This window comes from Grammomys surdaster, unplaced genomic scaffold (genome assembly GCF_004785775.1).
Source record: "Grammomys surdaster isolate TR1022 unplaced genomic scaffold, NIH_TR_1.0 125750, whole genome shotgun sequence".
NCBI lineage: Eukaryota > Metazoa > Chordata > Mammalia > Rodentia > Muridae > Grammomys > Grammomys surdaster.
In genome coordinates, this window is record NW_021620582.1 from 2,702,829 (window position 1) to 2,728,520 (window position 25,692).

The 25,692-nt window shown below is 45.7% G+C and overlaps 1 protein-coding gene across 1 annotated transcript in view; it reads right to left on the reverse strand.

Annotated features, from left to right (window-relative positions):
* The window catches only part of Slc7a8 (solute carrier family 7 member 8), a 58,758-nt gene extending 33,277 nt beyond the window's left edge, over positions 1-25,481 (reverse strand). Inside the window, exons 1-3 of the mRNA XM_028788546.1 lie at positions 24,704-25,481; positions 6,895-7,099; positions 5,776-5,927 (exon numbers count right to left, since the gene is read on the reverse strand). Coding sequence (XP_028644379.1) covers positions 5,776-5,927; positions 6,895-7,099; positions 24,704-24,857 — 511 coding nt within the window. The 5' untranslated portion in view covers positions 24,858-25,481. The remainder of the gene's footprint in view (positions 1-5,775; positions 5,928-6,894; positions 7,100-24,703) is intronic.
* Between the last annotated feature and the right edge of the window lie 211 nt (positions 25,482-25,692).

The window sequence follows — 25,692 nt, forward strand, 5'->3', positions numbered from 1 at the left end:
ATATATATATATATATGTTTGTTGTTGTTGTTGTTGTTCCTTGCCTAGTATAAGATATCTTTCAAGTTCTGCTATTACCTACTGGTCTGAGAACTCTTCTGGGACAAGAGAAAGACGAGAGAGAAATGCCACCCAGGTGTCTGACAATGCTTAATGTTTTCAGATGAGACGTTTGAGTCTAGAGAATATGAAGGCTCAAGAGAAGAGGAGCTAAGCTCAAGGGATTTGGGTGCTGAATCCTATTGTGTCATGGAGACTTGCAAAACAGAGCAGCATCCTGCTCCAGGCGGCCGGAGCCTCTGCACAGGGACTGAGTGTGACCCAGGGTTAGAAGAAATGCCTGAAGTTCTTTCTCTTCCAGATAGCTCAAGGAATGGGGAGAAATGTGCAGCCTTGGAACAGTAATCTCTCAGGAATCTCCGAGGAGAGATGGAGCCCATGATAAGAAGCCTTTCCCTTCTGCTATGCAGACAGGGTGCTATGTGCTCCTTCCTCCATCGGATGAGGAAGAAGGAATTTCTTTAGGGTGAAATCTACAAGAAGTCTACGTGAAACACTGTCCTTAAAATGCTGGGCAGTGACTTTAGTCCCCAAAGAAATGAATGGAGTCAGGGATTATCTTAAATACACACCAGTCTCCAAGAGAAAGAGAGGCAGAAGTCAAACAGTTGGGAAACATGATTCTTAGAGGAGGGCTAGGGTGTGTCTCCAAGGTAGAAAACTTGCCTAACATTCGATTAAGAACTTAGGTTCATCCCCAGCACATCTCTAACCTCTGGCCAAGACACAATGGGAGACGGTGAAAGGGCACCCCTTGCACTCAGCACCTACTGTCTCATTACAGCAGATCTGTTTATAACAGAATGTTACAGGAGGTCATGTTTGCACTAAGCCCCTCAACTGGGGCCCCAACACACCAGACTGAACCTCAAAATGAAGTCATCTGTGCTACCAAGATATCAGCAAACTTCACCCGGCCTTCTAAGGCTCAGGATTAGAGAGATAACGGCCACAATTTCCAGATTTCACATTTGATCAGTATGACAGATGTCACATTCAATCAGTATGACAGATGTCACATTCAATCAGTATGACAGATTCCTTCTGCTCTAATCCTAATACAGAGAAATAACCTGAAATGATTTGGTGTGAAGCTAGTTGTCATTACTCTCTTGTTCTTGTGCCTTCCTTGTCTGACTTTACAGCAGTGGTTCTCCACTTGTGGGTCACAGTCCCTTTGGGAGGAGGGTCAAATGTCCCTTTCACGGGGGTCACATCTGAAAGACCTGATCTAAGACAAGATCTAAGACCATTGGAAAACACAGATGTTTACATTAAGATTAATAACAGCAGCAATTTTACAGTTATGAAAGAGCAATGAAAATAATGTTATGGCTGGGAGTCACCAGGACATGAAGAACTGTATTACAGGGCTGCAGTGTTAGGAAGGCCGAGAACCACTGCTTTATAAGGGTAGTAGGTTTGAAATTACTGATCTGCTTTGTTGGCTCTTGCTTCTGGGTTCTATTTTGTCCTTTAACTCTAGAAAGTCATGTAATAGCGAGAAGATGGGACCACATGACAGAAGGGCAAGCCAGAGAGGCAGCAGTCTGCAGCTACATCTGTATGCCTGACTCATACCTCAACAGACAGATTGGAACTGTGAGAGTATTGGTCCACCATATCAGAACCACCATGCAGGGGCAGGATGAGGGCAAAGGTGAGGTCAGTACACCGTGCCTCTTTTTACGTTTTATTTCATTGTTTTTTATTTCATTGTTCTACTGGAGACTCAGCCATTCGCTTCCAGAGATAATCAAAAGAAACAAACCACAAGGGCAGGCATGCCAAAACTGAGTTTTAACACTTCCCAATCCCCTGTCTACTCCCCCTTCCCCACACCCCCTCAATGTGCTTGCTTGGGAGACCAGAGAGAAAGGCTTTTCATCAAATTAAAATGTAAAATGCTTTCTTTTCTTTTTTTTTTTTTACTGCCTGGTGACCAGGGATATTCTGCTGACTCAGCAGTGAATAATCAGCTTTGACCTAAATAATAAAATAACTCACAGCACTCTGGTTGCACAAGCAGGTCCAAATCTGCAGTTCCTTCTTTCCCCTTGTCTTCTCCCCACCCCCTTCAGGCTCTGGGCAGGCAAGCGAGTTACATCAGGTTCTCACTGCCTCTCCACTCCCATCTGGCTTGTCCCAACTTCATTTCTCTTCAGAGATCTTCCAAAACTGGTCCCGCTACAGAACCAGGCCTGACCTCTTCTCCTCCCTCCCCCAGTAAACACTAGCCTTGGGCTTTGCCTCGATTGCCCACTCTCCTTCCTGGACCCTGCATTACAGATTGCTGCTCAGAGGGTGGCCTTTCTTCAAACCTCTCATGAGTCAGTAGAACCAGTCAGTCACCAGCCAAATGAGACAGTGGAAAGCAGAGCTTCCTGTGTAAGTGTCCTTCTGCTGCTGCTTCTCCCTAAAGCATGTTGAATGTGGGTGACTTCCGGCCTCCATCTCCAGTGTAGACGGAGACTATTTGACACAGCTGGCTCACCAGGCACCTGCTAAGAAGATGGGGTGCACTGGATGATAGGGGAGAGGTGAGACGAAGGAGTGCTGGAATAAAAGTCATAATAGCTGCCTGTCGTGGCACCTCACCCAAGGTGAACTCTGCCTTCAAGAACCCGAGGCAGGAGAATGACAGGATCAAAGCTAGATTACATAGTTAATTCAGGGGTGGCTTGGGCACAAGGCAGAGGGTGGAGTTGATCAGATGCGATGCTCCACACCTGTGATCTCAGCATGTGGAACCTAAGACAGGGGGGAAGGCTACACATTCAAGGTGATGAGGCCAGCCTGGTCAATACAGTGAGTTTCAAGATTGCCTGTTGTACATATTGCATTCAGGCCAGCCAAGGCTACATAGAAAAACCTTGTCTTCAGGAAGCAGAGGCAGGCAGATCTCTGAGCTGGAATCCAGCTTGGTCTACAGAGTTCCAGGACAGCCAGGGCTTCACAGAGAAACCCTGTCTTGAAAATCAAATTAGAACTGTGAGAGTATTGGTCCACCATATCAGAACCACCATGCAGGGGCAGGATGAGGGCAAAGATGAGGTCAGTTCACTGTGCCTCTTTTTATGTTTCATTTCATTGTTCTACTGGAGACTCAAACTGAACCAAACCAAATCAAACCAAACCAAACCAAACCAAACCAAACCAAACCAAAAAACACAAAAGAAAAGAAAAACTTTGTTTCAGAAGTTTCCCTGCCCCGAAGATGCCAGAGTTCGGAGCATAGCATCCACAAATCCTTTTCAACACAGGCTAACTTGAGAGACTATTTGAAGAAGGCTGTAGAGGTGGATTTTAAATAAAGTACTAGTAGGACAGGTGGAGCTTCTGATTCCAGCACCGGAGAAGCCGAGGCAGGAGGATTGCCACAAGTTTGAGGTCAGCCAGGGCTACATAGCAAATTCAAAGCTAACTTGGGCGACACAGCAAGACCCCCCATCTCTCAAAACAAAATGACATCCAACAAACCAGAAAACAGAACCTCTGTGCACAGACTCAAAACATCTGGGACCTGTCCTCCATCTCTGCTAGTCTCTAACGGAAGTAGGAGGAATAAATTTGGGTTTAACATTTTTGTGCTGGAATAATATCTAGAGACATACCTCAAGGACAGTGAAAAATGACTATTCTCAGAGGACAAAATAGGCTCTGTTCAGATGAAGACAATTTCCTTGCAGCTCCACTCAGGAGGCAGAGGACAGGCCACACCGACTTTATTAGATCTTTGACAACAGGAAAAGGAGGCAGTGTGGGGAGGAATGGGGTGTACTGTACACAGCCTGCTTCTCTGGAGCAGAAGAAGTCTTCTTACCATCGTGAAGGGCTGAGACCATTCTGGACTCTGTGGTGTGTGTGTGTGTGTGTGTTTGTGTGTGCGCGTGTGCGTGCGTGCTTGCATGCATATGACTCTCTACTCCAGCGTCTTTGTGCAAAGTAAAGGAATGGCATACTGTGGCCTGGCTCCTCTCCTAGGGGAGGACCACACAGCTGTGGAGCTTTGGATTTCTAGCAGAAGCTCAGAGGAGTCCTCTTGTCTGAGACTTTAGCAGCATCAGCAAAAAGGAGGAAGCTGCCTGTGTGCATAAGACCCCGAAACAGCAGCCGCCAGCACTTCCTTCTTCCTCCCGTTAGCGAGTCTGATGACAGAAACAGCAACTTTTCCTACATTCCCACGCTGTCCCAGCTCCAGATCCTGCTATGAAGCAAGGGCAAGGGGCCCATATACTCATATGCCCTAACTCCCCTCCAGGAGGACCCTGTGGTCAGAAAGCTCCGTGCTTCTAACAAACACCCTCCTGAGGCACACACAGCATTACAACTTAGGATCCCAATCTCACAAGGAGGCAGACAGCAACTCTACTAAGCAGTCAGAATGTGTGGGATAGAGTTGAGGGTGCTAGGAGACTGAATTTGGGGCACACGCTCCTTTACCTCTGAGCCTGTAAACAGGAGAGCCCAAACATGTGTGACTACTGCCCCAAACAAGGCTTTCAGCTTTATGCCTCTCCTTGCCTAGGTATGGGGTCTAGATCAGGGCCAGGGCCAACCTCCACTGCTAAACAAGATGCTCTTCCTAAGGTCTCAGATGCCTGTCCCGGGAGATTGTCTAGAGTGGTGTGTCCTTCCTCCCCCATCACATCAGCAAGACAGAAGGACAATGTCTGGACCTGGAAATGAACAGCAAGATTGGTCCCTACACTGTCAGAAGCTGTGGGAAGTGAAGCCCTGAGCCAACTCTGTAAGTGCATCCTCTAACACAAACAGGTGCTAGAGGAGTGTTTGAGTAAAGACACGGAGTAGCCCAGTCCATGGAGGTCAATGTTATTGGAGCTCACTTCTGGGAACGCCTAGACCACCCTGAGGAACCACTCTCTCAAGGATCACCTGATTCCGCCCAACAGCCATCTTCCCATCCTGAGTTTTCACTGCAGCTAATTAAATCCTAACCTTGTCCACATGGCTTTCCTCTGCTTAAAGCAAACAACAAAACAAAACAAGCTACCCAAGCCAGGCATGGTGGCACACACCTTTAATCCTGGTACTCAGGAGGCAGAAGCAGGCAGATCTGTCAGTCTGAGGCCAGCCTGATCTACATATTGAACTCTAGGAAAGCCATGGCTACATAGTGAAACCCTGTCTCAAACAAACAAACAAACAAACAAACAAACAAACAAACTCCAAATATTACCCACCTAGGCCATGGACAAGGGACAAACTGTCCTCCAACCCAGTTGAAAATGTCTGTAAGGTGGCAATTTCTAAGTTGTCACTACAACTGCCTGCCATGAGGTTATCAGGGACTCAGAAGCCCTGGACTCCATACGGGGTCTACCTCTTAGGGAAGTCACTTGCCCTTGGCTCTTGGTCTGATCTATCTTAGGAAGAGATGACATGGCCTAGCTTTCCTCATGAATTTGTCAAACCAGAAATCAGATAGCAAAGATGAAAGTGTAAAAGTAAAGAACCCTGGCATTGAAAGCTACTGCGTCTCCAAGGAGTTCTTTATGAATCTTGCTTGTATGTGATAGGATTTTACTATGTGCCTAGGCTGGCCTCCAGCTCAATATCCTTCTACCCTTTGCCTCCCAAGTTCTGGGATTACAGGCGAGAGGTAGGGGAAAGGAGAAAAGAAAAGATAAGGCAAGACGTGAAGGTCACCAGGAAGACTGAAAGAGGTTGAAGTGAGGGCCAGATGTCACTTACACAAGCAGATGGCTGCCAGGAGTCGCAGGCCGGACTCAGGGGGGAAGCAGGTAGGGAAGAGCGGCTGCAGCACATAGTTGGAGAAGGTGAGGGCGATGACAGCTTGGTTGGTAGGGTAGATCACCAGCACAGCAATCCATAGGCGCAGGAACCTGCAGGAAGAACAGGAAAATCACTGGCTGGCATGGTGGGGAGCCAGAGGCATCAGCAGAAAATCCAGGCAAGGAGCAGGGATGGGGGGAAGTCTTGGGCAAAGGAGCAAACATCAGTGGGTTAAAGGTACATTTCCCCTTTTGTTTTCAGAGATACTGAAGAGGCTTGCCCTACCCCAAATGAGACCCTAAGCCCTCTATAATGCTTGTGACATGGTGTCACAGCAAAGACCTACATACATTTCAACCTCCTAATGACACAAGTTCTGGTGTTTGGGCTTTCTCCTTTCTCCTTTAATCTTCTCTGCAACTTTAGCCCCCTATATCCAAGGGTGGAAAAATTAAATATGCAACCCCAGAATTCTGGTAGCAAGAACATGCTAAGGATGTGGCTACATGTGCAATTGCCAGAAAAGGCATCAAATAGGAATTTGCAGGAGAAGTGCCTTGCACACCTTTTGGTTCTTTAGTGATGGATGAGTTTCTCAGTCAGGGTTAGGGAAGCCAAGAAAACTCAAGGGCTTGATTCTGGAGGAGGCCATTATGCCTGGCAATGTAAAGAGTGTGGATGTTTCATCTCTAGGAAGTCACTCTTGTGTATCACAAAGCAGGGCTTTTTGTAATTGCTTTTCCTAGAATTCTGTGGTCCATGTTGTCATCTACTTTGCTTATAGAATCTTACCCATCAGGTTCAATATAGCAATAAGAATTGTAACCTGGAGTATCTACTGATTCTGAGTGGTGACACACTAGACACTAGAAACTCCTGTCCTCGGGCCTCTTGGATCTGACCTTTCTGTCCCAGATTTTTCCTTTTCCTTTACCAGTGGCACCAACCCATGGGCCACATGTTTCCCAGGATAGCCATGAGTACAACACAGTACATTTTTCAGACAACAATGTCATATTGGTATGTCACAAGGTTGGACACCCATGTTAGACCATTCAGGCCTCCAAATTTGCTCACCCAGCCAGTCCTCCGAAGATGTCCTTGACATAAGAGTAATCACCTCCAGATTTAGGGATGGTGACACCTAGCTCAGCATAGCAGAGGGCTCCTACGGCTGTGATGACACCCGTCACGATCCAGACAATGAGAGCAAGGCCCACAGAGCCGGCATTCTCCAGCACACCCTTTGGTGAGACAAAGATTCCAGAGCCGATGATGTTCCCTACACAAAGGCACAAAGACACAGTGAGGTCAGGGTGGCTGGTGTGTGCAGCTCCTTCATCTCTGGTCTGGTTCCTAAGTGTCTTAGAGAAGGTGGGTGTGGCCAGCAATGATTCTCACTAGGGTTTCTTCTCTGATCTGGTTCTAAAATGTCTCCCGATCTCTAGGTAGGTGTGTCCAGTAATAACTTTACCCTAGAGTAGGGTAAAGGGCAGAGAACTGACAAGGAGCTTACGAGTCTAGTTTACTCCTTAGAAAAGTTATCTAGGGTCAGATAACATCAGCAGAGGAAAACAAGTCTCAGGGAAGCAAGTGAATTGTGTGAGGCTAGCCAGTAATGACTGTTGGAGCAAATACTGAATCTCAGGGCACTCTGACTGGGCACACATGTTCTAGCTAAGGAAACAGGCTCTTAGAATTGGCTAAAAAGATAGGACTGGAAATGCACTCAGATTCCTAGACCCACCTGTCAACTAAAACGATTCAAAAAAGAGCCAAAGGGCAAATTCTTTTGGACAGATTGTAGCCACACACTGTGATGACTTGGGATGATGGGCTGGGTATAGTGATGCGTACTTGGAATCTCAACACTTGGGAAGCTGAGGCAGGAGGATCAGGAACCCCAGGCTAACCTGGGCTATACAGTGAGACCCTGACTTAAGACAAAAGAAAACACTTATGAGTGGAGACAACAGCCTTGGAAGCTGGTTTCTATGTGGACGAAACAGCCCCACCCTTGTTGGAGAACATGAAACAAACCTATAAAATGGTCACAGTTGTCTAGACATAGCTTGTGAGAGTACATTACGTGCAAAGCCTCAGCGCTATGTTCCTGAGACCTCCCTCTCTGTGGTGTCATATGACCCTCAGAATCACCTTGTAGAATTCAGGGAGGAGGGAGAAGAATGGGATTCCTCCTCTCCACTTTACTGACCAAGAGACTGGGGTTAAGTGGCTTTCTCTAAATTCCTCAGCTACTGATGGGTAAAATTGGATCTTGAAAGCTGTCTCCTGATGCTTAATCTGGTGTTCTTTCCACTAATCCATTTCTGCATGCTCAGGGGTTGGAGTCCTCTCAGAGAGAGGTCAACAGCCAGCACAGAAAGGGGCTCCTGGGTCATACACATTGGACAGGGCAGGAGGAGAGTAGGGACAGTCTCTGGCACACATCTTCCCAAACTGGCTTCATTTTTTTTCTATACTGAGGGTGGAAATGAGGTCCACAGGTGCTCTGAGGGCTTCCTCCTGCTGTTCCCAACTCTACTCAATGCCTGAGGGGAGAAGCAGAAACTAGCCAGATCTAGGTGAGAAGGCAAAACCAGAGAGCTTCCCTCAGCCCATGGGTTTGTCAACATTCCAGGAATTCACCTTTCTTGGGTAGTTTGGAATCAGTGAGATTAAGAAGTGTTAAGTCTGGGCTGGAGAGTTAGGGTCAGTGGTTAAGAGCATTTACTGCTCTTGCAGAAGACAGTGGCTCAATTCCAAGCACCAACATGGAACTTGGAACCATCTGGAACTCCAGTCCCAGGGAATCAGAAGCCCTCTTCTGATCTTTGAGGGCACTAGGCACACATGTGGTGCACATACGTACATGCAGGCAAAACACTAATTCACACAAAATAACAAAATAGATCTTAAAAAAAAACCCTTTCAAAGTATAAAGTTCTATGTTCCACCTTCCAAATCCAGCCAGAACTCCACCTCAATTCAGTTCTAAGATACTCAGTTCCAAGCCCCAATTCAACAGTTTTTATTTTATTTTAAATTTTTTTAATTAAAATTTTTTTTAAAGATGAGGTTGAACACTGAGTTAGTTGGCTAGCCTAAAACTTGATATACAGACTAGTAGGCTGTCCTTGGACTTACATCAGTCCAGCTATCTCTGCTTTCTGAGTGCCTGGATCCAGGTTTGTAACACTATGCCTGGCCCCAAAGTCTAATTTGCAATCCAGGGCCAGGCTTACGGTTATGAAGTAAAGGGGAAGAAAAGAATTCACATTGTAATCCGCTATTCCTCTCAGATGTAAAACTTGCCATTAGTTTTCAAACTAAAAAAAAAAAAAAACCTGTAATGTCAAGTACTCAGGATGCTGAGGCAGGACACACACACACAGACACACACACACACAGACACACACAGACACACACAGACACATACACACACACACACACACATACACACACTCTACCCATTCTTTTTTCAAACACATTTTCCTTCAGGAGATACATAGAGAAATAAAATCAAGGACAGAAATAGCTCCTCAATATCAAACTCAAATATAAATATCAGGTGGAGAAGAAGCAGACAAGAGGGCTCAGCTCTTATGGACAGTTCTTTCCTCCCCTTCCTTCTGTATACGCTCATGTGAAGTCTTTTCATAGGAGAAGACATGTTTGTCTGCATATACTCTCTATGACCTGCTCTCTTATGGAGACTAAAAGACTGTCACACAGTAACCTAGGGCCAAGGACATGGTCATATGACCCTTCAAGCTGGCCAGTGTGGCTCACACATATAATCCCAGCACTCAGTAGGCTGAGGCAGGAGAATTGCCTTGAGTCTGAGACTAGTTTTTGGTTTGAACCACAGCGTTCAACTCTGTCCCAAAATAAAACACAACCAGCAGTCACCAGCCCAAACAATGTGCTGCTGTTCCTTGGAAGACAGGAAGCTCTGGGAAATGCGAGCACTAGAGTCCGAGTAAATTTCTTGCCTATCTGGGGATTATCAAAAGAGTGATCTAAAGGGCATTTCATGGCCATCCAAGAAGAGAGTAATGGCACACAGCCTATGAAATCAGCTCCAGGGCTAGAAAAAGTCAAAGCCAGGACAAAAACAAAGGTTGACTTTGGTCTTAAGGTACTAAAAATGGATGTGGAAATGGCCAGGCATTTCTTGGAGCTGGGAATGGCAGTTCCAGTAGGAAGGTGGAGTGTGCTGTTAAAGGCTCTGCCCCTCAGGGATGAGGAGTTCAAACTCTACTAAGGGTTCTGGGCAGACAAACAGCTGTAAGGATCAACCACTACGTGAGTACGATGGCTGCCTTTGGGACACTGTCAGAGTACACACGGCACAGGGTCCCCTGGGAGATGAGGTATACAGTGCTAGTTGATCTTTGAGGGGGTCTGTGGCCCAGTTACTCCTTGGAGGAGACAAGTGGGGTATCATTACCCCCATTTTACCGTTGAAGAAACCGAGACTCCCAAGAGTATCATGGCTGTCTTAGCAGCATCAGGATCGGAGTCCTGCATCCCTTCTTCAAGACTGTTGTGCAAATAAGAGACTTTCCCACATACATGCTCCATCCTTCCACGATTCACTGGGCAGCTGTGAGAGTGGAGTGGTCTTGTAGAGAGCTGGAGGGCAGACTCAACATCCTCCTCTTGGGGCAGTCCTATCTGCAGTGGTGACTGTAAGCACGCTGCTAAGTGCCTTGATTCTCAGAACTGCTTTCTGAAAAATGCTAATAATCTGGTTTTCCCTGCATGGTCATTCTTATTTACTTCTGTGAAAGCTGAGGCTCAGAGAGAGAAAGAAACTTGGTCAAAGTCACATGCTGTGTAAGCAGCTCAGTCTGGTGGAGAAAGACCGAGTTCTCAGACTCCAGGCCCAGGATATCCTCCAGACTCCACGAGGCTTCTCCTCTGGCAACAACACCACACATTGCAGCTCCAAGGCCTTAAAATGTGTACGTTGTCCAAAGGAAGCTGTAAGGCAGGAGAACTAGGAAGAAGCCTTTCAAACTTGGAGTCTCTCTTGAAATAGAGGAAAGAAGTTGATGTCTCTGGTGATTTTTTTCCCCTTGTTTGACTCTTAGACCTGTTGTCCAGAGCAGTGGTTCTCAACCTTCCTAATGCTGTGACCCTTTAATACAGTTTATGTAGTGGTGACCCCCCAAACCATAAAATTATTTTTGGTGCTACTTCATAACTGTAATTTTGCTACTATTATGAATCATAATGCAAATACCTGTGTTTTCCAGTAGACACTGATACACTTGATACAACTACTGGGAAAGAGTCCTTGGACCACTAGAGAGATCCCAGCCCACAAGTTGAGAACCACTGGTCTAGAAGGTCATTTAGGAATGTGATGCATGCTGGGCCTGGTGGTGCACCCCTTTAATCCCAGCACTGAGGAGGCAGGGGCAGATGGAACTCTGAGTTCAGGGCCAGCCTAGTCTATAAAGCAAGTTCTAGGGACAGCCAGGGCTACACAGAGAAACCCTGCAAACCCTGTCTCAAAAACCAAAACAAACCAAAATGTACATGATGTTCATCTGCCCGATAGTGCCAAGGTGCCTTAGATCAGGATCTTAACCCTGTTTCCACCCACACTGGTTAACACTGCAATCATCGTTAGGTCTTTAGTGAAAGCTGGATTTTAGGATGCCTGGACAATGAGGCTAAGCTAAACTTGTTCTGTCAGAGAAAAGCCATGTAAACCATTTCAATAAAAAAGAGGCCAAGTTGTATCAGTGGGCAAGTCTTCATAGGCAAATGGCCAGAACGGAGAAAATGCTCATTTGCTGTATGTAATCACTAACTTCCTCATCCATGTGACCCCTATTCCGGCATTACTCACACTCAGGCTTGTTCACACTCGAATGCTGTAGCCCTCAAAGAATTTCCTAAGGAGAGAAATTACAGACTTGTAATGCCCAGCAGACTTAGATCCAAAAGACCTTGGCTTTCCTTACTCATGCAAGACTTCATGTCTAGCCACAGCTTCCTGCTGGGTATTAGAGGCAGAGGCCACCTCCCTCATGTGCAGAGAAGGCTGAAGAGAATGTGATTTGTACTTCTCCAATGGGCAAGCAAGTAGGAGAATATCAATGCCTTCAGACCTGAGGAACCGTGTGAAAGCAGGAGCCTGGGGTCAGGCTTTGATTCTTACCCCCAAACTGTGAGGTCCCCAGGTCCCTTCTTCTGTACACACTTTCCCACCAGGACTGCATAAACAGTTTCTTTGGAGGTAGGAGAAGTGGGCTAAGATGATGACACATGCCCTGTTTGGTTGCATATCCTGCAGACTAGAGATGCAGATGGTATCACATGACTCTGCTGTGATGGATTCCTTACTACAGTGGACACTAGACTCAGGGGAGCCGGAGCCCTCATCACTCATAAGCCACGAGACTCCAGTTTTTCTGAGACTCGTTTCCTTCATGTTTACAATGGGAGTAATGGCTCTTACCCCACCTACTTTGCTGTGGGGATCAAGGCAGCTTACACCTATGTAGGACACTCTATAACGCATGAAATGCTAGAAGAAGGAGGAAGAGGAGGAGGAAGAGGAAGAGGAGGAGGAGGAAAGAAAAAAAAAAGAAAAAGATAATTACTAGCATTAGTAGCAGTAGAGACCGAGTCCAGCCAGAGGTGAATGCAGCCGACTGGCTTTGGAGGATTGGCTACCAAACAGCACTGTACAGCCAAGACCATGAGGCATCTACTGATTCATTTGTCTGCTTGTCTAGGTATACATTTTAGATGATGCAGGGGGGCGGGCAGCAGGTAATTGCATCTCAAGAAGTATTTATTGATCGCCCACTCTCCACATGCCTGCTTTGAAAGGTAATTGGGAAGTACTTGTTCATACATGGTCCTTTAGAGAAATAGATGGAGCGAATCACCACCCACCAGTCACTGAAAGACAAGCCTTGTGGCCTCAGGGGCTACAGAGCTGAGCCCTGACCGGTTCCTACCCAGGACCCACACACTACCTCCAGCATCTCTATCTTTCTCGGTGGGTTTCAACCAGGAACAATTTTGTTCCTACCTCCAGGGGACAACTGGTAATGTGTGGAGATGCTTCTAGCCTTCATACTGGAGTGAGGGTACCCCTGGGACTTAGAGTATCAAGGCCAAGGATACTGCTAAGAATCCAACAGTGGCCAAAAACCTCCCATAACAAAGAAGGATCTGGCCCAAGAGGCAATAACATCAAGGTTGAAAAACTCTCATCTTCCTTGAAATGCCAATGTCAAGGTCGACTAATTCCAAACGTCCCTTTCAGATTCAAAGCTGGGTTTTGTTTTACTTAGCTACACACAAAAATATATTATCTATGGTAATAACTAATCTTTAAATTAAAAAGTTAGAGTAAAAATATAACAAAATGTGTTACTGTGATGATTTAAGTATTTTAAACGGTATTTATTTGTTTACCTTTTCCTCTGTGCGCATGTATATAGTTGTGCATTTTCTATGGTGACATGAAGAGGACAAATTTCAGGGGTTGGATCTTTCCTTCCAACATGCAATTGGGGATTCAGGTTGTCAGACTCAGAAGCAGTTGCCTTTACCCACTGGGGTATCTTGCCAGCCTTATCTTAACAATTCTTTTTTGAGACAGAGTCTTACATAACTGAAGCCTTGAACTCGATTCGTGGCCAAGGATAATCTTAGGTTCTCATCTCCTGTCTCCACTTCTTTTTGTTTGCTTGCTTTGAGACAGGGTTTCAGTATGTAGCCCTGGCTGTCCCAGAACTCACTCTGTAGACCAGGCTGGCCTCGAACTCACAGAGACCCACCTGCCTCTGGCTCCGGAGTGCTAGGCTCAAATGTGTGCCACCATGCCCGGCTCTGTCTCCACTTCTTAACACACTTAGTATCACAGGAAACACCACTACACATCAGTAGAATCAAGTAACTTCTTCCCAGTGGTGAAGGCCAAATCGGGCTTTGTGCATGTTGGGCAAGGGCTCTACCAAAGCGTTCTCAATTCCCGGTTGACTTTTTTTTTTTTTTTTGACTGACAGCTATTAGTCAGCAAACACAGTAAGCTCATATGATTTGCTAAACCTACGGGAATATGAAAGTGAGACTCAACTTCTACTCCCAAGAATAGAATGAATGGTGGCCCACACCTATAATCTCAGCACTAGAGAGGCAAAGGCAGGTGGACCTCTATGAGTTTGAGGCTAGCCTGGTCAACACAGTGAGTTCCAGTCTAGCCAAGACTACATAGTAAGACATTGTCTCAAGACAAAAAGGATTGAATGTAGACATACAGGTGACCACATCTGAAAGCACAGCTGACCACATCAGTCTGGACAGAAGTCGTGTTAGCATGATTATAATACTATGTAACATGATAATACTATGTAATATGATATGTAACATATATTTTAATGGATGGCTCTCCAGGAAATGCTGAAGCAGGAGGATCTCAAGTTCCAGGCCAGTTTTCACAGCATAAAGAGAAACTCAAACAAAACAAAACAAAACAGTCCAGAAGCATGGGGCTGGAGAGCTGACTCTGGTTACAACAACTAGTTCTTGCCGTTGCAAGACCCAGGTCCTAAAGTCTCAGCACCATGTAGGCAATACATACTACATACATAAGGCTTTTTTTTTTTTAAAGTGGTTTTAAAAAGAAAAGGGAAAGCCGGGCGGTGGTGGCGCACACCTTTAATCCCAGCACTTGGGAGGCAGAGGCAGGCGGATTTCTGAGTTTGAGGCCAGCCTGGTCTACAGAGTGAGTTCCAGGACAGCCAGGGCTACACAGAGAAACCCTGTTTCAAAAAACCAAAACCAAAAAGAAAAAAGAAAAGGGAAGAAGAAGCAAATCAAAAGAGAAGCTTCATGAAGAAAAGAGGCCGACACCCATGCCTCTGTGGGAGCCATTCCAACCAGGAAGACAGCAAAAAGGCAACTGGCTGGCTGTTAAGCAGCTCATGCCTGAGCAGAACGGGTCAGTACTTCTTATCACCATACTGGTGACACCTACATCTCTGAACCAGCATCAGTGAACAGGGTACAGGCTTGGGAGTGAGAGCCAAAGCAGGGTAGGAGAAGATGAGGCCAAAGAGAGAGGAGAGCCTTCTGCTGAGCACAGACCAGAGCACAGGTTTGTGTCAGAGCTCTCCAAGAATCCTCCACTATGCCAGGCTTATATCAGGAATATGCCAGGCCCTGTTTCATGGCCCCCACCGCCCAGGCATACAAAAAGGTTACAAAGATTGTGCATCAGGGGTGGAAGAGATGGCTTGGTGAGTAAAACACTTGCCACTAAACCATGAAGACCTGAGTTTGAATCTACAGAACCTCTGTAAAGCCACATATCTGCAATAATCTGGGTGCTTCTACCTGAGATGGAAGGTGGAGGTGGAGAAGAGAAGGAAATCCTCAGGAGTATGAAGGGCCAGCTAGCCTGGTAACCCAGTGTCAAACAACAGAGAAATGCTCTCAAGGAAGATAAGAAGTAAAGATTGATGTCCAAGGTTGTCCTCTGACCACCACACAAGTATTGTGGCAGGCATGTACCCACAGTCGCACTCATGAATGCATGTGTCCACATGGAAACACACACACACACACACACACACACACACACAGATCATGCACAGGAAAGCATTTGCAAACTCAAGACTATCTGCACGCCTGCCCTTTTCTGCTGTATCTTTAAGATTCTTTGATCTCTACAATATATCCATCCAAATCATGACATTTTTAATGTTAAGTCTTTTATTCCCAGGTCCGAGGACCAAATACTTTTAAAGCTTTCAGACAAAAAAAAAAAATAATTTTGAGACAGGATCTTGCTATATATAGTCCAGGCTGGCCTCACACTGTGGCAATCTTGCTGCCCAGCCTCCCAGGTGCTTGGATTACAAGTATGTATCACCTCATTGGCTCCTAAATGCCTCCTTAAAGCAGCCTGAAGTTCCTGTTTTACTTCGTGCTAACCTACCCCTCGAGCTGTACTCTAAAGGAGCAGCTGAAGGGCTGATGCCCTCCACCCGTGTGTAAGCCAGCACCTTTCAAGGCATACAGACGAGAAACACACATGAGAACTGCAGCCCTGGCTTGGACAGTGTGCAGCTCAGCCTGAGATCTGCTACGTCTTCAGGCACACGATGAAACCGACGCCCCAGCAGTGACGTCACCACCGATGCGGAGGATATTTAAAGCAAGCCAATGAGAGAACCTGTGAGCATGACAAAGGATGAGGGACGAGGTGATCGATAAAGCTTTTCAACGCGAACTTCATTTGTTCCATAAATAGCACAGCTCAGAATAGACTTGTGGGATTATTTTGCTTCTTAGAAATGAAATTCACCCGTGCTCTGCACAAGGCCTAATATGTTCAATCAATGTTAAAACGCCGAGCGGCCCCCATCCATGCCTGCATGTTGCCATTCCCAGGTGTCCAGGGAGATGGGTGTGGTGAGGACAGTTCTCTGTTGGCACGTTCTGGGAGGCCAAAAGAGCCTGGCTCTTCTTGCTCCCTACGCTCAGCAGGGAATTAAAAATTAGAGAAAGGAGCCAGTGGATACAGCTCAGTGGGAGAGCACTTGCCTAAGGCAGAGCAGGTCCTGGGTTCAAGGCCTGGAATTGTGGGGAAATTCAGCAGGAGCAGTTTCTGACACCCCATACCCCCTAACCTCCCCTCCCCGAGCTCCGGAATGGTCCTTGTTTTCTGTAGATCAGAATCTTTTCCTGGAACAGCTTGCTCCTGGCTTCATTTTGAGCTCTTGTCCGTCATCCCTCAGTAACAACAAGAAAACATAAAAAACAACAACAGAAATTCCTGAAGCTTTTTTCTTTTTCTTTTTTTTTTTTTTTCCGGGTTGGGAGCAGACTCCTGGCTTAGCTCTCCCTCGGTAGCCTGGCAACTCGAGGGGCCCAATCCTAAATCCCATACCTCCACTCCACTTCAATAAATTGAATGATTTAACTCAGAGCAGGTCTCTGTGTGATGGCCCCTCCCTGAACTGGCCATTTGCCTTGCTCACAGCAGGTTTTTTGTTTTGTTTGTTTGTTTGTTTGCTTTTTGTTTTTGTTTTGTTCTGTTTTGCTTCTTTTCTGTCACTAATGCTGAAATGAAATGGGCTGAGTCTGCTACTTAGATTTTCTTTTTTATTTATTTATTTATTTATTTTTTATTTTTTGGTTTTTTGAGACAGGGTTTCTCTGTGTATCTCTGGCTGTCCTGGAACTCACTCTGTAGACCAGGCTGGCCTCGAACTCAGAAATCCACCTGCCCCTGCCTCCCAAGTGCTGGGATTAAAGGCGTGCGACACCACTGCCAGTGATTTTTTTTTTTTTTAAATATAGACACAGGGTTTTGCTAAACAGTCCTGACTGCTCTGAAATTTACTCTAGATGTGAACCAGGCTGGCTTTGAAGTGTAGCAATCCTCCTGCTTCTACTCCCAAGTGCTGGCATTACAAGTGTGCGCCATCAATCCTGGCTTAGGTACTTCTTAAAATTTTTCCTGGGAACTGATTCTCTTTCCTAGACTAAGTATTTCCTGCCGGTCACTCTTTCTGCATAGCTCTGTCCTTTGAGGGAACATATTTGAGTCAGAGAGTTGCAAGTTCAAACAGATTGCCCTTGAGCTCTCTCGTTCCTGGAGGCAGGAAGCTTGCAACAGGATGCCTGGTCCCAGCCACCGGTACGAAGCTGTGCTGGGGAGCACGTGTGTTGTGCTCAAGGACTCAGGTGGGAATGGATCTCTGCTGTCAGCTGGTTATTTGCCTACTTGAAAGTTTTACTTCTACACTGGTACCAGTTGTGCAGGAATGTCTGAAGTTCCTACCAGACACTATGTGTCTGGGAAGCGGTAAGCACACACTGAACAGTACAGATCCTTATTTTTATATTGTCAGCTATACCTTTCCCTCTCACTAAGATGTGTTTGTTTTGAAATGTTTTTGAGCTTCTGGCTTCGGTCCCAGATTCCCTTTGAAAACAATGGGAGTTTTAATATATTTTCATCCTGAATGAACCAGCTCCTAATATTCCCATGGCTTTTTAAAAGTGGAACATGAAACTCATGAACACAGTTTCAGACTCCCTCCCTCTAGGTCACATGCAGCAAACCGTTCTGGGATCAGGCAATTCGTGCGTGATGTTAGAGGCTAAGATGTAGAATCTTCTAGAGAAGTGTAGTCCAAAAAGGTCTGGAATCTCTAGACCTGAAATTAATTGTGCAAACACATACATACCTGTCTACTGCATCCCCCCACTCAGCAAGTGCCCGTGTGTGTGCACACACTCATGCGCACGTGCACACACACACACACACACACACACACACACACACACCTGTCCTGTTTCACAGATGTACTCTACCGGCCTTGAATCTGGGATACCCTGTTCTGGCCTTACAAGAATTGAGATCACAGGTGTGAGTCTGGCCCCATTTTTGGAAAAAGTTTGTAATGTTACACACTCATGGTGTCTCCATATCCCATTCCTAGTGGTACCTTCCTCCAAGACCAACTCCACTACCACTTGAACATGGACCAGCTCTCCTCCCTGTCTCTGTATTGCTATTAGCAAAGGCTATGGACTTAGACCATCCAGTTACCAGCTGTACGGGCCTCAGTAAATTAGCTACTAGCTCCATGACTTGATTTTCCCGTACTTAAAATAGCTGTACTATATACATCCATAAGATTGTTGACAGGACTAAATTAGATAATATCTGCAGAGACCTTATTGTACAAAAATTGACATTTAGTAAATGCTCAATAAATTCTATTTTGCTCTAGCTAGATGTGGTGGCACATGAGTTTCATCCCAGCCTTAAGCAGGCTGAGAAAGGAAACTGAACTCTAGGCCAGCCTGCACTACATAACAAGATCCTGCCTCAAAAGCAAGCAAGCAAGCAAACAAACAAACAAACAAACCTCAGATGTGTGCTTTGCAACCGTAGTCCCAGCACTTGGGAGGCTAAAAAAGTAGGCCTGCCACTAGTTTGAGGCCAGCCTGGGTTACATAGAGAATTACAGGCCATCCTCCCTTAGAATGAGACACTGTCTCAACAAATTCTTGGCATGTTTGGCACATGCCTAAAATTTAAGGCCACTAGTGAGGTCTAAGTCAGCTAGACATAAATAGCAGAACTTTGCCCCCCACCAACAAAGAAGAGGCTGGAGCAATGGCTCAGTGGTTAGTAAGTGCATAATATTCTTTCAAAGGACTAGGATTCCGTTCCTAGCATCTATGTTGGGTGGCCCAAAACTGCCTATGACTCCAGCTCCAGGGATGGGGGTGTGTCTGATGCCCTGTTCTGGCTCTGCAGGCATTGGTACTCATATGGACACATACACACAGATATACATAATCAAAAATATATAAAACAAATCAACCAACCAATCAATATGAAACAACCTTCCCGCTACCATCAAACACAAATAAGCAAGCAAATAAGCAAACAAGCACCAGCTGGTTTGGTAGCACATGCCTATAAGCCCAGGACTTGGGAGGCTATGGCAGAAGGATTGTCTGAGTTAGATCAGCCTGAGCTAGATGGCAAATTTAAAGATAGTCTCAGCTGCATCCTAAGAACCTGTGGATAAAAAAGGAAAAGAAAAAAAAGAAAGCCTGTTTTTTACATTGTGTTGAGTCAGCGAGGCAGACAGAATCCGGTACTGCTGAAGAGCATACCCTGCACTGGAAACATTACAAGCGCACCTTTCTTTATGCTCTGTTGCTGGCTTCTTTGATTTTAAGCCTAACTTCCAGCACTTCCAGCTAAGTACATGAATACTGGTATAAGCTACCTAGACTTCTATTCAGAAACTCTGTAGATCTGTCTCTCACATGGCTAGAAAGCTCTAGTTTACAAAGCAGCTAAGGAGAGCATGGCCTGTGCTGGTCAGCCTCTTCAGACTGAGTACCTCAGTGTTCTGTGACTGTGCTAGTTGCTTCCCTCTGTCCAACCTCAGCTGTCACCCAGCTCCCCGTCGCACTAGAACCGTCCCTAGTAGGAACACAGTAGTGATTGCTTCATCTAGTAAAGTAAGGACTGCTGCTAAGATTTCCAAGGAAATGCCCATTTAGTGTATAATTCATAGAAATAGGGATGGCGAGATGTATCTGTGTGTGACCTGTGCTTGTCACCAAACCTGAGTTCAGTCCCCAGGGTTCAGAGTGGAATGAGAGAGAATCGACTTCCTCAAGTTGTTCCCAACCTGCACACACATGAGTAGTACACACATACACACAAACACACAAACATGCATACACAAACACACATACATACACATGTACAAACATACACACATATACACACAAACACATACACACATACACACAAACACACACACACAGACACACAGAGTAACATGTAGATACATAGAGTAGATAATAATGCTAAAGACTTAGCTCCAAAAATTTTAATTGTATGACCTTTGGCAAACTGCTTATTCCTCAGAACCTCCATTCCCTTATCTGTAGGAAAAAGATAATATGTGCTGGGCACGTCGAGATTACTGTGAGGGACGAAGAGATAATGAGTGCCTGGCACAGAACATTTATTTAATAATGGCAGCTATCAACGGGAACTTTGGTATCATCGGTGAATGAGGATTTCTGTTCTCACACCTTTTGGGGTTTAGGGAGAGTTTACCTTCACAATTCATCTGCCTCTAAGAGTGCTCCTTGACCAGCCGTGTACCTGAAGCCTGGTAGTTCAGGCCAGGGTACTGTTAAAACAGGAGGGAGCATGTGTGGCTCACTGCAAGAAATCTTGTCATTACTGAGTCTCTAGAACCACCACTACCAACAACAAGAAAATTTGAAAAAAATAACATTTATCCAGGTTGATCCAATTAACCCTATCATAACAATTTTCCAAGCTAGGCTCCCAAAAGTCTTAGATAAATGCTTACTGCTCACTTTTTTGAGATAGACTCTTATTGTGTAGCTAGATCACCCTTAAACTCAAGATTCTTTTGCCTTAACCTCTGGAGGGCTGAGATTGCTGTCAGCTGCTACTGTGTCTGGTTTAGAGAAATGCTTTCTGGTTGGGGGGACTGGCGATTGAAGCTAGGGCCCACTGTACACTAGGCAAATGCTCTACCACTGAGACAGCCCTGGCGTTTCCTTTCCTTTACCTGAGTCAATTGTCAACAATCGTAGGAGTGACAGTTCCATACTAGGTGCCAGGATGCACTGAGGACTCAGAGATGTGTAGGACAAATTTGTTCTCTCCCCTCCTCCCCTGCTGTCTGGCCTTCACTTTGTAGCTGCGCCTCAAACTCTCAATGATCCTACCTCAGCTTCCCAAGTACTGGGAACACAGGCTAAGCCATTACATGAAATCTGTCTCCCTCCCTCCCTCCTGTCCTTCTTCCAACTGACTCCAGAGTCTGGGAACACACTAAGCATATGGTTTACAGCCAAGCTGCACCTCTAAGTCAAAACTGTTGCTCAAGGAAACAACAACTGTGTCAAAATTCTTAAGAATTATCAATACCTCTAAGAATTATCTTCACTACTCCATCTTCCCCCACATCCCCCAAAAGGCCTCTTACAACTGGTTGTTGCTGACGCTCTCTCTCCTTTCCTGCCTCCCACTGTTCCCTTATCTTGACCCCAGCTGCTGCCAACCAAACCACATTGTTAATTGTCAGTGGTCCCTGTTTGATACACATGGATCTTAGCATCCTGATCCAGCCATAGATAACTTTAGAGCATGAGTTCATTGGTCCAGCTTACATTCCCATAATAATTGTCATCTTTACTTCTAACCACCTATGATGGCTGTGGATAAAATGTTATGAGCTTATATGAAACATATTTTAACTTATCCCTTTAAACCAGCAGGGCATGAAACACATAGATCCAGGGCAAATGCTACTTTCCCATACAGAATCTGATTCATTTGAATTAGTTGTTTCATTTCTATAAAAGACTTATTTTATGTGGATGACTGCATGATTAATATATGTCCACTACATGCATGCCTGGTACCCTGGGATGCCAGAAGAGGATGTTGAATCTCTTAGAACTGGGGTCAGAGGTGGTTATGAGATGCCCATTGAGGTGCCCAAGGTGGGAAAAGACTTGAGTCCTCTGCAAGGATAGTATGTACTTTTATTTTTTAAAGCTTTTTTAGGTTTATTTATTTTTATGTGTATAAGCTTTGCCTACATTCATTATGGGGGGGAGGGGTCAGATATCCTGGAACTAGAGTTATAGACAGTTGTAAGCCACCAGTGGGTGCTGGGAACCGAACCAGGGTCCTCTGGAAAAAGAACAAGTGCTCTTAACCACTGAGCCATCTCCCCAGCCCTTCCTGTGTCTTTTCAAATGACTTTAATTACCTTTATTCTACAGTGTTAATAAAGAGCACCAGATCACCGGACTCTACATAGAATGGAAAGTTTGCATTTGGTCTTGTCATCACCCACTTAGAACCCCTCAGAAGAGGGCAGGGCACCGTCTCTTCACTTTGTCATCTTCATGGTCATGTAGGAAGGAAAGTAGAAAAGATTTTCTCCACGTCATCCTTACAAAGAAAGTTCTTTCTCAGCTCATCTGAAGTGAATGTAACATGATTCTAACACTCTGCAAAAATATCCTGATTTCCCTAAAACCACCCAGTGTATCCTGCCAGATTTGTCATTCTTGCTGTGATGTCACCACGAGGAGCTCTTTCTCTCTCTTGCTGGTGTTGCCCATGAGGCTGTGGACAGATCAGTAGTGACATTTACCCTGGAACTGTACTTATTATGTCTGAACATTCTCATTTCTTCATAGACTTATAATGAATACTTTAAAAAAAAACCCAAATCCTTAGTATATAGGAGAATATATCTATCCATGAAAACCCACATGGATTGGGGGATGGGTGAGCAAAGCAGAGTCTGGAAGAAAAGGTTTGAGTGTGTGTGAGAGTGTGTGTGTGAGAGTGTGTGTGTGAGAGTGTGTGTGTGAGTGTGTGTGTATGTGAGAGTGTGTGCATATATGAGTATGTGTGAGAGTGTGTATGTGTGTATGTGTATATGAATATGTATGTGTGTATGTGTGAGTGTATGTATGTGAGTGTGTGTATGAATATGTGTATATGTGTGTATATATGTATGTGTGTGTGTTTGTGGGTGTGTATATGTGCACATCTGTGTATGAATCAGATACTTCCCCAAGGTGGGGTAGGGGATGCTAATTCTATCAGTCAAATTGATGAAAGACATAACAGACTCTGGTCTATCTATAGATATTAAACTGGCATGTGTTCTACAGGTTGCATTGAATTTAAAAATATATAATAAGACCAGATAATATGAGCTTCAGATCGTGACTACTGTTTTGTGGATCTGTTCCCTCACAACATTGGTTTTTTTTTTTTTTTTTGGTTTTTTGGTTTTTTGGGGTTTTTTTTGGTTTTTTGGTTTTTTGGTTTTTCAAGACAGGGTTTCTCTGTGTAGCCCTGGCTGTCCTGGAACTCACTCAGTAGACCAGGCTGACCTCGAACGCAGTAATCTGCCAGCCTCTGCCTCTCAAGTGCTGGGATTAAAGGCATGCGCCACCACTGCCCGGCACATTGTTTCTTTATAACTGTAAATATTTGGTGTAATTAGATAACATTCCGTTTTGAAAAGGGATTGGAAAGAACATGGTCACTGAAGTTGGGGTGGAAAGGTGAAGAGGATTATCTGAATGCTGTACTGATTTTATTTGACTTCAACGATGTTCTCCAGTGTCACTCTTGCTTTGGTGCCAAATGTCCCTGAGCTGTTCACAGAACACTGTCCCATTGACAGAAACTAGTTTATGGGCAGCAAGAAACAGTACACCTTCACCAAGGAACTCCAAAGAGAGAGAGCACAGAGACTCATCTGAGGCTGAGAGTCTCGTGGTGCTTTCCCTGGGAAGAAGCCCTCTGCCAAAGAGAGCAGACCAAAGCCCCCTTTTTGAGAGAAGGCAGTGATGAGCCACGGCCCAGCATCCACCTGCAGGACTTCCTTACAAAGACAAGAGTAGTATGTAGGCAAGAGAGTTGTCTCTGGAAGCCGGAGCCCTGCACAAGTGCTCTTGGGAAGGGAGACATACTGGCTCTCTCTGGATCACCCAGCTCCTCTCCTGAAGAGCTTCCAAGTCAGAGCACACATTTCACCATGAATTCCTCTTGTACCCCTCTATCTACTCACTGCCAGTTCCCTCTAAGAACCTCACAGGGTCTTCTGTGGGTGTTAACAGACAGGTGGTCTCCACTAGGCAACCAGAGAAACTGAAAATTCTGTTTAGGGAACATAGTCAAGTCAGCTGGTTCTCCCTTCCATATTTTCCTCATCTGAGACAACTCAGCTGTCACATCTGTTTCACAAGAGCCTCATGGGATGGATCAGCCTAAAAGAACCATGATTATGAAGCATTTTTACTACTGTTTTTGCTATTTGTGGTATCACACACCACAGTGCTTCATAACATAAGACAACAGAACACTAAATCTGCTTCAAAAGCAGGTTCACAGCCTGCAGAGGGTGGCTGCATAACAGCTAGTTAAAAATCCATGTGTCAGCCTGAATTAGGATCTGCTGGATCAGAACTGCCTAGTGACAAGCTGGGAAGAATTTGTTACACTTCTAATAAATTCCCAGGCAATACTTGGGACACAGAGCCAGCATAGTTCCTGACTCTTGTTTGTTCTATTCTAAGGAGAGACCGGCTCAGCCTGGCTTGGCCGAAGCGATGTATGACAGACATCACTTTCATAGCTCTGACTTGACCGGTGCAGGTGGACAACACAAGTCACAGACAAAGTAAAGCTGCTTTAGAGGCTTTGGCGGGGTTAAAGTCCCGCGGAGGACCCCTGGAGAGGGGGTGGGATGGTGCCGGGGGCCCGCAAAGGACCTGGACTCACCTACAATGATACCACAGGCGCTGACCAATCCGATCTCTTTCTTCAGGGCTACTCCGCCCCCTCCCGAGCTAGCCTCGGCCTCAGCGCTGCTGTTAGATCCGCGACCCGGGTGGTTCTTCGCGGTGTTGTTTCGCTGTCGGGTTCCCTTTTCCATCTTTCTCCGTAGGGTTCCGACCACCAAAAGCTAAAAGGAGCAGTCTCCTTCTAAACGCTCGTGTGTGTAAATGTATAGATACGTGGAAAAACAGAGTTTCCAATTAGAACGCCCTTTTCAGAAATAAGCGAGCGCTCTTACCTTCTAAAAGTGACAGCAAATGAGAGAGAGTCACACGTGTCACTGCTAACAGACAAGGGCCGTGTTTTTTTTTTTTTTTTTTAAAATGAAAGGCAAAGAACATATATATCTAAATACAGAAATAGAACTGTACCAGCGACTCCAGCTGGAATTCTCCGGAAAGCGTTTATCCTCAGAAGCCCAATATCACTCTGCTCGGTGTACGGGGCGGCGGCTTGCTCTGGTCAGAATTTCCCTGCAGCACTCCTAAAGAAACAGATCGCCTCCACCGTCTCTTAAGTCTTTTTACGACGAGGGTAAAAGTAGTTCTCGTTAGCTGAGGGGGCGGAGGAGGAGCGGTGCTCAGGTACTTTCTTCTTGCTCGCCGGCTCTGGATCAGGTTTCCACCTGCTGCGGTCGCCCCTTCTCGCCCTTGTCCGCTCTGAGCTCGGTGCTCACGCCGCAGATCCCTCCATCTGTGACAGGCAGGGTGGCTGCTGCGCTCGCGAATGTGCTTCCCTTTCGGCTGCGGCGTTTATTTGCGGACCGACGCTCCGCCCCCACCTCCTCCATCCTCAGCCGCATCTCCTCCCTCCTCTTCTATGTAATTATTAGTACCCCCTACCCCACAAAGATCACTGAGAAAGGGGCTTAACATATTTCTTTCTTTCCTTCCTTCCTTCCTTCCTTCCTTCCTTCCTTCCTTCCTTCCTTC